General features: G+C 34.6%; 2 protein-coding genes across 2 annotated transcripts in view; one reads left to right on the top strand and one right to left on the bottom strand.

Moving 5' to 3' along the window:
- Positions 1 to 2,628: 2,628 nt before the first annotated feature.
- Positions 2,629 to 8,147, bottom strand: LOC141697314 (uncharacterized). Its single transcript, XM_074501611.1, has 3 exons — positions 7,734 to 8,147; positions 5,772 to 6,059; positions 2,629 to 4,011 (listed from the first exon to the last, which is right to left on the bottom strand). Exons 1-3 carry the CDS (start codon positions 7,872 to 7,874, stop codon positions 2,845 to 2,847), a joined length of 1,596 nt encoding a protein of 531 aa, XP_074357712.1. The 5' UTR covers positions 7,875 to 8,147; the 3' UTR covers positions 2,629 to 2,844.
- Positions 8,148 to 12,412: 4,265 nt separating this feature from the next.
- Positions 12,413 to 12,921, top strand: part of LOC141695367 (glutathione S-transferase T3-like) — a 75,727-nt gene continuing 75,218 nt past the window's right edge. The window contains exon 1 of the mRNA XM_074499616.1: positions 12,413 to 12,532. Within this exon, the coding sequence (XP_074355717.1) occupies positions 12,413 to 12,532 (120 nt within the window). The remainder of the gene's footprint in view (positions 12,533 to 12,921) is intronic.

The following is a 12,921-nucleotide window of genomic DNA, read 5'->3' as shown; positions in this document are numbered from 1 at the left end:
ACATGTCATCTCCAGGGAGGGCGTGCAAACAGAAATGGACAAGATACAGGCTGTAGTAGAATGGCCAGTGCCCAGAAATATAAAACAGTTACGAGGATTCTTGGGGCTTACGGGGTATTACAGACGTTTCATACAGAGCTATGGGCAAATATGCAGGCCTTTAACTAATCTCCTCAAGAAAGATGCATTCCGCTGGACTGAAGAAAGCCAAGTAGCTTTCGAGTTACTCAAACAGAAAATGACCAACCCTCCAGTACTTGCATTACCGAATTTTGATAAACCATTCTGCATTGAAACTGATGCTTCAGGTACCAGGATGGGGGCGGTGCTGATGCAAGACTCTCATCCTATAGCATATGTTAGCAAAGTCTTCTCAGACAAGAATGCTATGCTCTCGGCATACAAAAGAGAATTCCTTCTTGTTGTTTTTGCAGTGAAAAAGTGGCAGCACTACCTGGGAATCCTTCCTTTTGTTATCAGAACTGACCAAAGAAGCCTAAAGTATATCCTAGAACAGAAAATGGCCACTCCTTTCCAACAAAAGTGGCTCTCGAAATTGGCGTGTTTTGATTTCTCAATTGAATATAAAATAGGTGCTGAAAATAGAGCCGCTGACGCCCTATCCAGGATTCCAGTGGCACAGCTGTAGGCTATGACTATATCATCTGTCAGTTCTACGTTAATGGAGGACTTGAAGAAACACTGGCAAGAGGAAGTCAACTTGAGAAAAATTATTGCAGAACTTCTGAAAGATCTCAACTCCCATCCTTTATATACCTGGGATAAGGTCAATTTAACACGAAGGAGGAAACTGGTGATAGGGGACGACAACACGATTAAGAACACAGTCTTACAATGGATGCATACCTCTGCACAAGGTGGGCATTCAGGTATAACGGTTACATTGAAACGGGTCCAGGAATTATTCTTTTGGCATGGCCTTAAAAAAGTTGTCACTGAGTTTATAAGGCAGTGCCCTGTATGCTAAAGGTGTAAGTACGACCACAATGCCTACTCTGGTCTCTTACAACCCATCCCTATACCTTCTGCAACTTGGGAAGAAGTTACAATGGATTTTATCGAGGGACTTCCGAAGTCCAATGGTAAGGAAGTCATTATGGTTGTAGTGGATCGGTTGAGTAAATACAGCCACTTTATGGCTCTTTCTCATCCTTTCTCAGCATTGCAAGTAGCCGAATGTTATTTAGACAATGTCTATAAACTACATGGTTTCCCGAAGGCAATGATATCAGACAGAGACAAGATCTTTTTGAGCAAATTCTGGACCGAATTCGTGAGATTGCAGGGTATTACTCAAAAACTATCAACATCCTACCATCCTCAGACGGATGGCCAATCTGAAGTTCTTAATAGATGTGTTGAGACTTACCTGAGGTGTATGTGTCATGAACACCCTCAGGAGTGGTCTAGATGGTTAACTTTAGCAGAATATTGGTACAATACCAGTTTTCACTCTGCCATCAAGAAGACACCCTTTGAGATCATGTATAATCAACTCCCTCAAATACACAGGCCATACATAGCTGGAGCTAGCCATGTTGATGTTGTAGACAGAAGCATGCTTATTAGAGACAAGGTGCTGGAAATGCTGAAGTACAATCTACACAGAGCTCAAAACAGAATGAAGCAATTGGCAGACAGGAGAAGGTCTGAGCGAAATTTTGAAGTGGGAAGCTGGGTGTACCTCAAACTACAACCCTATAGACAAACCTCCGTGGCTTCTAAACAATCTCAGAAGTTGAGTACTAAATATTTTGGACCGTACTTGGTGATCAAAAGGATAGAAGCTGTAGCATACACACTCAAGTTACCTCCCTCTTCCAAAATTCACCCTACATTTCATGTATCATTGCTAAAACAGCACCTTCGACCACCACCTGTGGAAATTGATAACAGTCTACCTGCTACTTATGATACTCAGAGCACAGCGGAAGCAAAGGTACCCAATCGAGTGTTGGAAATCAGAAGTATCAAGAAGAAGAATGTGGCAGAGGTCCAGTGGTTGATAGAATGGAAAGATGCTCCAGTTGAAGAAACCACATAGGAAAGTGCACTCGTCATAGTAAAGAGGTTTCCTCAATTTTATCCTTGGGGTCAAGGATCTCTCGATGGGGGAAGCATTGATACAATCATCAGTAGGGGGACAGAGAGTGATATTGATGGAGGTACAGATCAGCTGGTGGGACAGACAGATAAGGGAGGGGACCAAGGCTGAGCTGGCATTCCCTGGGGAACACGAGGTGGATACTCCACAGAATGAGACTGCAAACCGTTAGCTGAGGGACCACTAGAAGCCGCATTTGCATTTCATTGCATTCCATTTTAATTTGAGTTTCATTTCAGTTATGAAAGGGATATATGTCACCCTAAATCATATTTTTGAGGTTATCTGGATATAAAAACTATTTCTCTGACTCTTCTTTATGTGTTCCATTAATGGCTATCTATGAGTAACTTTCTTCAGAATTGCCTTTCTATTGCCTGGTTGATTCTCAGAAGTAACTCAATCAGCTCTCATCTAGTATAGATTGAGCTGAAGTCATCGTTCATTTGTTATATATTAACGAGGTTCATATCAGAAAGGCCGGCCTATGAATCCTGAGAGACATTATTAGAAGTATCTATTGCAACATTTTAAAGCTTTGAAAAATAACAATCAGTAACAAACTTGATAGATTGGATAGAGAATGCAAAATAATACCATGCATTCATCAATCTATACGCAAACGTGCCAACTACATTTCATTTATTCAACACAATGTAGACTAAAAACGCGTCATGATTGTCGTCGTAGTTGGCCATGTTGGAAACCGAAAATGTTGCTTAGCCAGACCATGGTCTCTGAGAACCCGCAGAAGAGTGCGCATTCAACCGGTCGAGCACGGCATTAAAATCAACAAGTTGGCCATTTTCCTCCATCCTCTGGATTACACTTGCAACTTGATCTCCTCTAAAACCCATGCTAACTAATTTCTCAAACAGTTCACTGTAGGGATGGTTTCGCATAATCTGCGGGGGACGAACCATCAGGTTTGTGGCAGTAGGTGATTGTGGGTTCTGTGGATAAGAACTTTGCTGGGTGTGAGACTGAGGCAGCTGCAACTGTGTTCCACTTCCAACATTATACATCATATAAGCATTTCCTGGGGATTGTGTCTGGTGAGATCCAGAAGTGACATATCCATCTCCCAGCTGTGCTCCAAAAGTGGTTTTCAGATGCTGATGGGGTGGCGGCTGCGGCTGCTGCTGCTGCTGCTGCTGCTGAACAGGTCTACTAACACCAACATATCCATAAGACACTGATTCTGCATGGCTTGAAATGGGCTGAGATATTCCTGAATATGTCATCTTCATTGGCATGCTATTTGGGAGGGTCTCTGGAGCAGAAGGATTTCCTGCTTGACCAGGCATATAAGGAGAATAAGTAGCAGGCGATGAGGGCCTAATATGGGGCTGCAGAGATGTTTGTTGTTCTAATTGACCCTGTTGAGATGGCTGTTGGGACCACTGTTGCTGATACTGGGATAAGGAGTGGTTCTGCTGTGTCTGATTCACTTGAGGTTGTGTGGGCTGTGGGGGAGTACGATACTGAGAATCAGATGGTAGATACTGACCCTGTGTCTGTTGCATCTGAGATGGCATATTTGAAAGTTGCACTGGGTGTAGATAATAACCCTGGGACAGCATAACACCCTGAGGTGGCATTGTTGGCTGCTGTGAAATGTGAGGCTGGCGCTGCTCCACATGTCTAGCGGGAAGTGAAGGTTGTGAAGACACTTGGTTAGGTAAAGCAAGAGCTAGTTGTTGGCCATGCATATCTGATGTGCTGTCATTTTTTCTTGGATCAGAAATAGGGGGTGAAGCTCTCTCCTCACTCTGTTGGGAATGGACTGAAGAATTAGACTCCTGCACAAGCTGAATCTTAGCTAGTTCCTTTTGAGTTTCAGCAAGCTCCTGTTTGTCCCTTAATATCTGTACAGACCTGTGGACCTGCAGGGTGCGGTATGCAAGGAAGAAGTGAATATAGAAACCAGCTTCAACTAATCAATAAAATAATATACAGAGGATGAACAGTATAAAAAGGATGCATGCAAAGGCAAAGTTGCTGCATATTAAACAGAAGTTTATAATCTATACACTTTATTAATAAGCGAAACAATGTATAATTTGGTGCTAAAAGTACCAAAGTACCAAAAGTACCAAATTTTGGTACTTACCTACATAGGTTGACTTCTGTTCTCTATAAACTTTGTTTTTAACACAAATTGACTTTTATTCTTTGTAAATTTTATTTTCTTTTTAGTTAGTATTCATCCAATCGTCTATTTACTTCATAAAATAAAAATATTTTTTAAATGATATGTAAATTATATTAAAAATTTATTAAGTTGCGTTAAATTACGTAAAATAACTTATATTTAATTTTAATTTTAGAAAAACTACAAACTACTAGGTAAACTACTAACACGAATTGACTTATATTTTCTGTAAACTTTATTTATTTATAAATTATATTAAAAATTTATTAAGTTACATTAAATTAAGTAAAATAACATATATATACTTTTATTTCAAAAAACTACTAACTACAAAATAACTATTAACACAAATTGATTTTTATTCACTGTAAACTGTATTTTCTATAGCATTAATTTAAAAATAATTAAGTAATAGCAAATGACTTTAGTAACATTTATTAACTTTTAAACTTAAAATTATTGATTTAATGATTGTATTTGTTACTGTACATCACAACGTTTATTTACTTTAAATTAAAAAACATATTTTAACAGCTACAGATTTATACAGATTTTTGTGCTGTATTTAAATTATATTAAGTAATATTAAATTAAGTTTAATAACATCTATTTACTTTTAATTTGTAAATTAATTTTTATCGATAATTAAGTAATATTAAATAAACTATATTGAAAAGGGTAATTATAAGATACTTATCAAATTATATTAATTATTATTAAATTATCTAAAGAACAAATATTTGGTTCATAAGATAGAAATACAATTCGTTTCACAAAAATAAAAGTAATATGTTAGATTTCTATATCAAGTAAAACAATGAAAACTAGAATTATAGTGGAAAATTTTATAACTGATTCAATTCTTTTTAACCACATAACTATTTTTTGCAAGTAACAATTTAATATTTAAGATTAATATATTAATTTTAATTTGTGTTTCGCACGGATTATGAATAATTCTCTACGAATATTATTTTTGATATTTTTAGTCTCTGGCCCGTGCGAAGGCCCGTGTTTCGCACGGGTTATCAACTATTTATACTAATAAGCGTTCCAAATCTTGGCACTTACTAGAAAATTATACAACTATTTTTAAAATTTTATGTAATACAATCTCAACTGACAAAAATTAACTTCTACTCTATGTAAATTTTATTTTTCTTCAATTTTTATTTGTTGCTGAACATCCATGAACATCCAAGCTTCAGTTTACATTAAATTAATAGTATTAGTAAGTTAACATGTCAGATTTATATACCTAAGTAATTAGGTGCATGCATAACTAGAACTATACGGTAAAATTTTAGATTTACACTTAACTTCTATTTTTTAACTACATATTTTAACAACATTTTATATATTATATTTAGATCTGTATTTTGCACGGATTATGAGTTTTGGTTTTATGCAAATAATAATGTGATATTATTATTTTTAATTTTGGGAAAGCACGGGTTACCAACTAGTACTGTTTAGTTGTAACAAAATTACCTCTTGTAGATGCTTTTCTATAAATTTGAGTTTTGAATCTGCTTCCCCATTGTCGCGGGCTAACTCAGCACGCATCTCTCCAACAGATTTATCAAGATTGTAGCAGTATAATTCAAGCTGTGATAACCTAGAACTAATTCCCTCAAGGAAACGCATCAGATTGTCAGCATACTTCTTCATTGTCCTTTCAACAGTTGTGGCCAAATCTTGGTTAACATATTCTTCTGGAGGACTATAAGAGGGAGCAGGGAAGGCTGATGACTGTGCCATTCTACTCTTTTGGAAATCCTGGACAACATAATAAAAATTTATTCAAGAATATGCATGGAAAGCTATGTAAATAAACCACGGGCAACTCAGCAGTTAAATTTCACATGTGCTAAAAGCAGAAATAAATAATCGTGCTTCCACAGTAACAAAAGACCAAAGTCATACACGACTACACGAGTACATGACTGAAAGGGTAATCCCGCAACATACTCTAAAATAAACAGATGGCAAAAGTGACAGAAAGAATGACTAGGATTCGGTGACATATATTATTGGGCGCTTGGTTACGAATTGACCGCAAGCAAAGACAGTAACCTAAGAGAGCGATGGACACCGAAGCATCACGAGAGTAGGGACTAAAAACGTATGAAAAATTTCAGTTAGTACATCCACACACATATACATATATGTACATGCATGCTTTCAAGTAACAGATTTAAGAAAAAATCTTTTCATCTGAAACCGCTCATACATTAACCACTAATAAGACACTTTATTAAAATAACATTCAGCCAGAACCTAATATAGTAAAAACTTAAAAGGTAATCTGTCAAATATTTCTCTTTGCCTTTATCTCAAAAAGTAATCACTTCATGTACAACTGATGACTAATGGGTATGATACACCTATAAATTTATAATTAAAATAATAATGTCGGCCATGACATAATATAATTCATATTTTAACAATTGAGAACGACTAAAGTTGTATGCATCCACTAAAAACCAATAAATTGCTTAGCTGCATTGCTAAACTTATCTAAATGAACCTAAAAGTCATCACCCATGACTATCACAGTCCAGGATATCTCAAGATTCAAGACAGGGTAGTCATGTCTACTCGTAAAATCCATCTAACCTTGTGCATAATATACATTAGCTGACACCTTTCAACACAACTAAAATGCTGCCATTAGCTGCGTACATTTCAAGCTCAAATTGACACGACAACTTTACGAAAGAACACAGCAGCAATCCGAAAACTCAGAGCCTTATATAGAAAAAAAAACTATTTTTTGACAACAATCAACTTCCTATACAACCAATAACAAACCAGAGCACAATAGAATCTACACTCATAGTATTAAATCGCATACTAACATAACTAGTTAATATCAAATTTTCTATATATTGATTTATCTTAACCAAAAGAAGGAGCATAATGTACACAATTTACACGCAATCCTCCTAAAACTCCAACAACACATTAATTACTGCCGTACAATGCAGATAAAAACAAAAAACAATTTTACAGGCAACGATATTCCAAACACATGATGTCATGTAGCTGGATTATTTTCGGCAAGTCACTAGTCCATTATATACACTAATCAATACACCGAACAAAGGAACCAACTTCCTAAATAAATGCTCAAACTCATCCAAAATCAGTATCAACCCTGTCCCCCACATTAAAACAATTCAACAATAATTCAAATAAACAGTATTAACTTAAACTTTACCAAACTAATCTCAAATACTAACAAATCACCAAAAAAGGAACAATACTAAACGCATAAGAAAGTGGGCTACATCAATCTCTTCATAGAATAAACCCAGAAGCTCAAATCAATCAAAAGATGATATTTTTAAACAAATTAGTGTAAAATTAATCATAATAACCACATAAATGAAAACCCCAAATCACTAAAATACACAGACATAGATGAAAGAGATAAAGAAGGGGGCAAACCTTTGAAGAAATAGTGGCAGGATCAGAGTAATTTTCATTGAGGGAATCAAGATTTGAGTAAGAGGAAAGAATGTCCTCGTTACCAAGATCATACCCTTTGGATCCCACGTTGACCCGACCCGAAGAAGATCCAGATGCCATAGCTAATACCCAGAGAGAGAGAGAGAGATTAGGGTTTGGCAGAAAGTAAAAGAGGGTATGTATAGGGATGAGTGAGATATTGAATGGAAGGGAGAGAAAGTTGATTACTTTGCGTAGCTTGGTTGCAAAAAGGAAAGTTCGTAGCTGATGGGTTGGGTTTATTATATACAAAATGGTTTCAGACAATAACAAATTGTAAACGTTTTCAGAGGAGAGGAGATGTGTGCTTTCGGTTTAGGGGGGGTTGATAGTGGGGATAAGAATAATACTATAAATTCTTGATTTTACTAGGCGTGCTTAGGCCGGAAAGTTTGTTGTCATGCTGCCTCTTAGCTCCCGAATTTTTTAAAAAAAATGAAAATAAGTCCCGAATTTTAAAAAAATTGAAAATACATGAATGATAAGTATCTTCAATGTACAAAACCATCGGCTAAAAGTCTATATGGCATTTCATAAATATTATTATAGAGATTATGTAAAAATATAACCATTAGTTGAAATTTTAGCCAACCACATGATGTTATCCATATTTATTGAACATTTGGAGACCCGTAGCATATGCCAAATCAGCTGTTATCATATTGAAATAAAATATTTTATTTATAATAAATAAAAATAATAATAACATGTTATTTTTAAAATATAGCCAACAATTATTGCCAACTCCGCTAAAATACAATCTCCTACAGGTTCAGTAAAATTTAAATAATCAGTATTATATATTATTTAACCAATCATTTTAGCTAAGAAACATTAGAGATGCTAAAGTAATTTCAGTTTTCTAATTATACTTCCAAGTTTTTAAAAAAACGAAAGTAAGTGATTATGAATATAATTTTGATACACTTTCACTTTAGTTTACCTCTTTATCATTTACTTTTCTTTTAAAAATTTGGAGCAAGACCTAGGGGTCGAGTTACATCACTATATTTTTTTGGTTAATATAATTTATAGCCTTAAAGTATCTCCAATATTCTTTTAACTTAACATTTAACTAGAAATTTGAGACGTGATTTGAGCTTTTTTTTACTTAAGGATACTCTCAGGATCTTTTAAATTCACTATTAGCAATTTCAACAAACTTTTTATTTAAGACCAATTCCAACAAACTCTTTATTTAAGCACTTTACTCATAATATAAAGAAAAATATTGAAATTTCAACTTCAATAGAATTTGAGTGGCTCCTTAAACTACTAAGAGCCTTTTTTTCCTTCTTAAGAGTCGCAGCACACTTCTAAGTTATACTTTATAATATACCAGTCTATCCACTTTCTTTCTCTCTCCCTTTTTTTGTCGCTCTCCTTTCAAATTTATTATCAAATAATAATAATAATAATAATAATAATAATAATAATAAGGATTGAGTATTGAGTATCGATATCCTAAATCACTGAGATTCATTCTTTTATAATATTTATAAAGAACCAACTAAGACAATGTCGGACTTGCATAAAGAGTATCTTTCTCTCCCCATTATCTTTGTCCTATATGAATATTACTTATATTTAATTATAAAAAATCAATTAAAACTAAACATAAAGAGTATCGTTGGAAAACAACACACATTAAGTCACTAAGAGCCAATATTATATATTACATTTAGAGCAGAGATGAGGATGTTAGAAGAAATTAATGATATCAGCCTATAAATATTCAGAGTTTATTATCAACATTTGATATCAGAGTTTAGCAGAAGGTGACGTCATCAGCATATGTCATCAGCATTTACTGATCAGTAAATAACATCAGTATTTAGTCACTATAGCTAAAGATCAACATGTACTATAACAAGACTAAGTCAAATTGATAATCATAAGTAAGTTGTATGATAATTTAAGTTTGTATTTTGTATTGTATCACTTAAGTCTGTAAAAATGTAAATAGATTAGACTGGAGTATTTTTCTGTAAACAGTCTAAAGCCTAAGAATAAACTCTGAAAAAAGATCATGAAGATCATGCCTCAGAGAAAGTGTGAAGAAGCTTGGAGTTGAATAAATCTGTTTTAGGAAAAATATTTTAAGTAAAGAAATCTACCAAGTCACAAATTAAGTCTTATAGAGAAGTCATTCGAGAACTCCAGAATGATTTATCGAGAAGTCAAGAAAAGCTTATAGAGAAGTCTCAGAGATATCGACAAGCCAAAATGAAGACATGAAAATTTGAGATATCGATAAGTCAAAATATCACTAGAGATCTCTGAGATATGGATACGTCAAAATATCACTAGAGATCTCCGAGATATAGACAAGTCATTTCTTCACTATAGAATTCATAGATATCGATAAGCCAAAATGAAGACATGAAGATTGGAGACCTCGACAAGCCTAATTCTCTTATAGAGAACTCAGAGACTTCGATAAGTCAAAACAGCTATAGAGTAATAAGAGATCTCGATAAGTCATTGTAATTATCGAGATATCGAGTTCTCTATATGACAAACTGGAGATCTCGATATGAAACTCAAAGTACAGGATGCAGATCAGTTAAATACCTAGGATTATCAATCAACAAATAAATTAATCACTGATTTTAAAAGTCTACAAAAAAACAGCTTTAAGATTACAAGATCAGAGGCCAAGATTAACTGACAAAGTAAAGTCACAGACATGCACGATTTGCAAAGATACACTAAGCCAGAAATAGAAAGATTTAGTTATCCAAAAGTAGGGTTTAGTACATGCTATTACATATTGTGTAAAACCAGTGTTTACTGTTCTATAAAGTAAACACTGGATGCTTTGTTTTAGTGGTAACAAAATAGATTTAGAAATTCTTGAAACTCTCAAGAGAGAAGCTGAGTTTTTAACATATTAAAAACCCAGATATTTGTAGCAAAACACTAGCTTGATTTTTATATAAAATTAAGTGAGTTTTGAAAGTTTGTTTTCACTGTCTTTAGCTCAGTTAACATAATATTGTTACATTTCTTGTCTGCTTTGTTCACCAAGTCTAAGTAAATTAAAAAGCCTTTAAAATTATTTAAAACACATTCACCCCCCTTGTGTTGTATTCATTACCTAACAAGTGGTATCAGAGCAAAATCTGAAAGAAAACAGATTAAAGATCTTGGAAGAATGAATATACAGAAACTCATCAGTATCAAAATTCCTATATTTGACAGATCTAACTTCACACTATGGAAAAAAATGATGAGGTTCATCAGGATGGCCAATACATTATACATTCATATCCTCAAGAATGGGAATTTCACCCCCATGGTAAGAGTTAGGGAATCTACATATGGATACATGGTCATTCCAACACATTATGCTCCTAAAGATCCTTCAGAATATACTGAGCCTGAAAAAGAAAAAGTCTCTCTAGATAGTTGCTTGCAGCTGATCTTGATAGAGTCGCTTGAAAATGTAATGTACAACAACATTGCCAACTGTGACACAGTCAAATAGACCTGGGATAAAATAAAGATCTTATGTGAAGGAACAGAGGAAGTTAGGCCAAACCAAAGGAGGATTCTGGTTTCTCAGTATGAAGGGTGTATGGCTAAACCAAAAGAAGGAATTACTAAAGTTTATGAAAGGTTCAATAAGCTGATAAATGACTTGCAGCTACATGATAAATATTATGAAGCTGAGGAGGTTAACCTAAAGTTTCTGCTAGCCCTTCCTGAACATCTTGAACAAAAGATATCAGTCATAAGAGAAGGAAGAGATTTAAGTAGAATGACTTTAGAAGTTCTATATGGAATCTTGAAAACTTATGAACTTGAGATGCTGCAAAGAAAGTCATTGAAAGCACATCATGGACATGTTGTTGATAATTTAAGTGCTTTGATTGTGAATGACAGAGAAGAAAGTGAATATGAGCAAGATGATCAAGTTCCAGTTGTTCAAGCTATGGAACAAAAGAAAAAAGGACCTCAGAAGCAAGTTGTATTGGAGTTAGAGGAAGATGAATATTATACATTGGATGAGCTAGATGAAATGGACCAATCCATGGCTTACTTGGCTAGGAAATTCTCCAAAAAAAGAGTCAAGAAGCCAAGGTTCTTTAAGAGCAAGGGACAATCTTCCAACAACAACAATTGGAAACCAAAAACTCAGTACAATTCAGTTAGGAAAGGTGGCTACAAAACAGGATATGTTGACAGATCAAAGATAAGGTGCTTCAACTGTGATGAGTTAGGTCACTTTGCTACTGAATGCAGAAAGGCTAAAAAGGTGAAGAATGATAAAGCTTATCTAGAACTGGAAGCAAAGTATGAAGCTCTCTTGAAGAAATAGTCTGGAAATGCTTATATTACAAAAGGAAAGAGTTGGGAAGACACTGATGTTGATGATGAGGACGAAGAAGTTGAAAACTATGCACTAATGGCTTTTGGGCATGGAGAAGCATCAACTTCAAAATCAAAGGTACCAACTCTAACCACCATTAATTTAAATGTTAGTCAATATAAGGAGACTGTGGAAAAATATGAGTGTGGAGATGTTTCATATTCACACTAGCTTAGTAGCAGCTACTGAGAAAGTAAGCAGGCTAACAAATGCTAATGAGAAGCTTTAGAGTGAGAAGTAAAAGATGGATCTATTGCTTGTGGAGCTTGAGCCAGTCAAGAAAGAGAATCAATATTTGAAAAATAAGTTGAAGGGTGCCAATGACATTGAAGCTATGTTAAGAGAAAACATTGAAAAGAATGAGGTAAAACTGAAATCATTCAGGAATGCATCTGAGTTGGTTGGTCAGTACAATGAGAAGAACAAACCATGTGCTAACATAGCAATTGGTCTTGATTATGATGTTTTGAACAACAACAAGAAAGATGTTGGTGGTAAAGGAAAAGCAACAGAAAATGAAGATGTCCCAGCTATGCTGAGAAAGGTTGGTACAATTATGTTCAAAGCATGTGAAATAGATTTTAGTGAAGAAGAGTCGATCATAAAGCAAAAAATTGTTGATGAGGACAATGAGAATAAAAATGTAGAAACAACTCCAATTTCCAAAACTGAAAAGAAGCTCATGGTCAACCAAGATTCCAAGAGACCTGTCAAGAAAGTAAAAATTGAAGATGCAAGAAAGAAAAAAAGAAT

Source organism: Apium graveolens, chromosome 11, assembly GCF_009905375.1.
Source record: "Apium graveolens cultivar Ventura chromosome 11, ASM990537v1, whole genome shotgun sequence".
Classification (NCBI taxonomy): domain Eukaryota; kingdom Viridiplantae; phylum Streptophyta; class Magnoliopsida; order Apiales; family Apiaceae; genus Apium; species Apium graveolens.
This window is presented reverse-complemented; position numbering and strand designations above follow the sequence as displayed.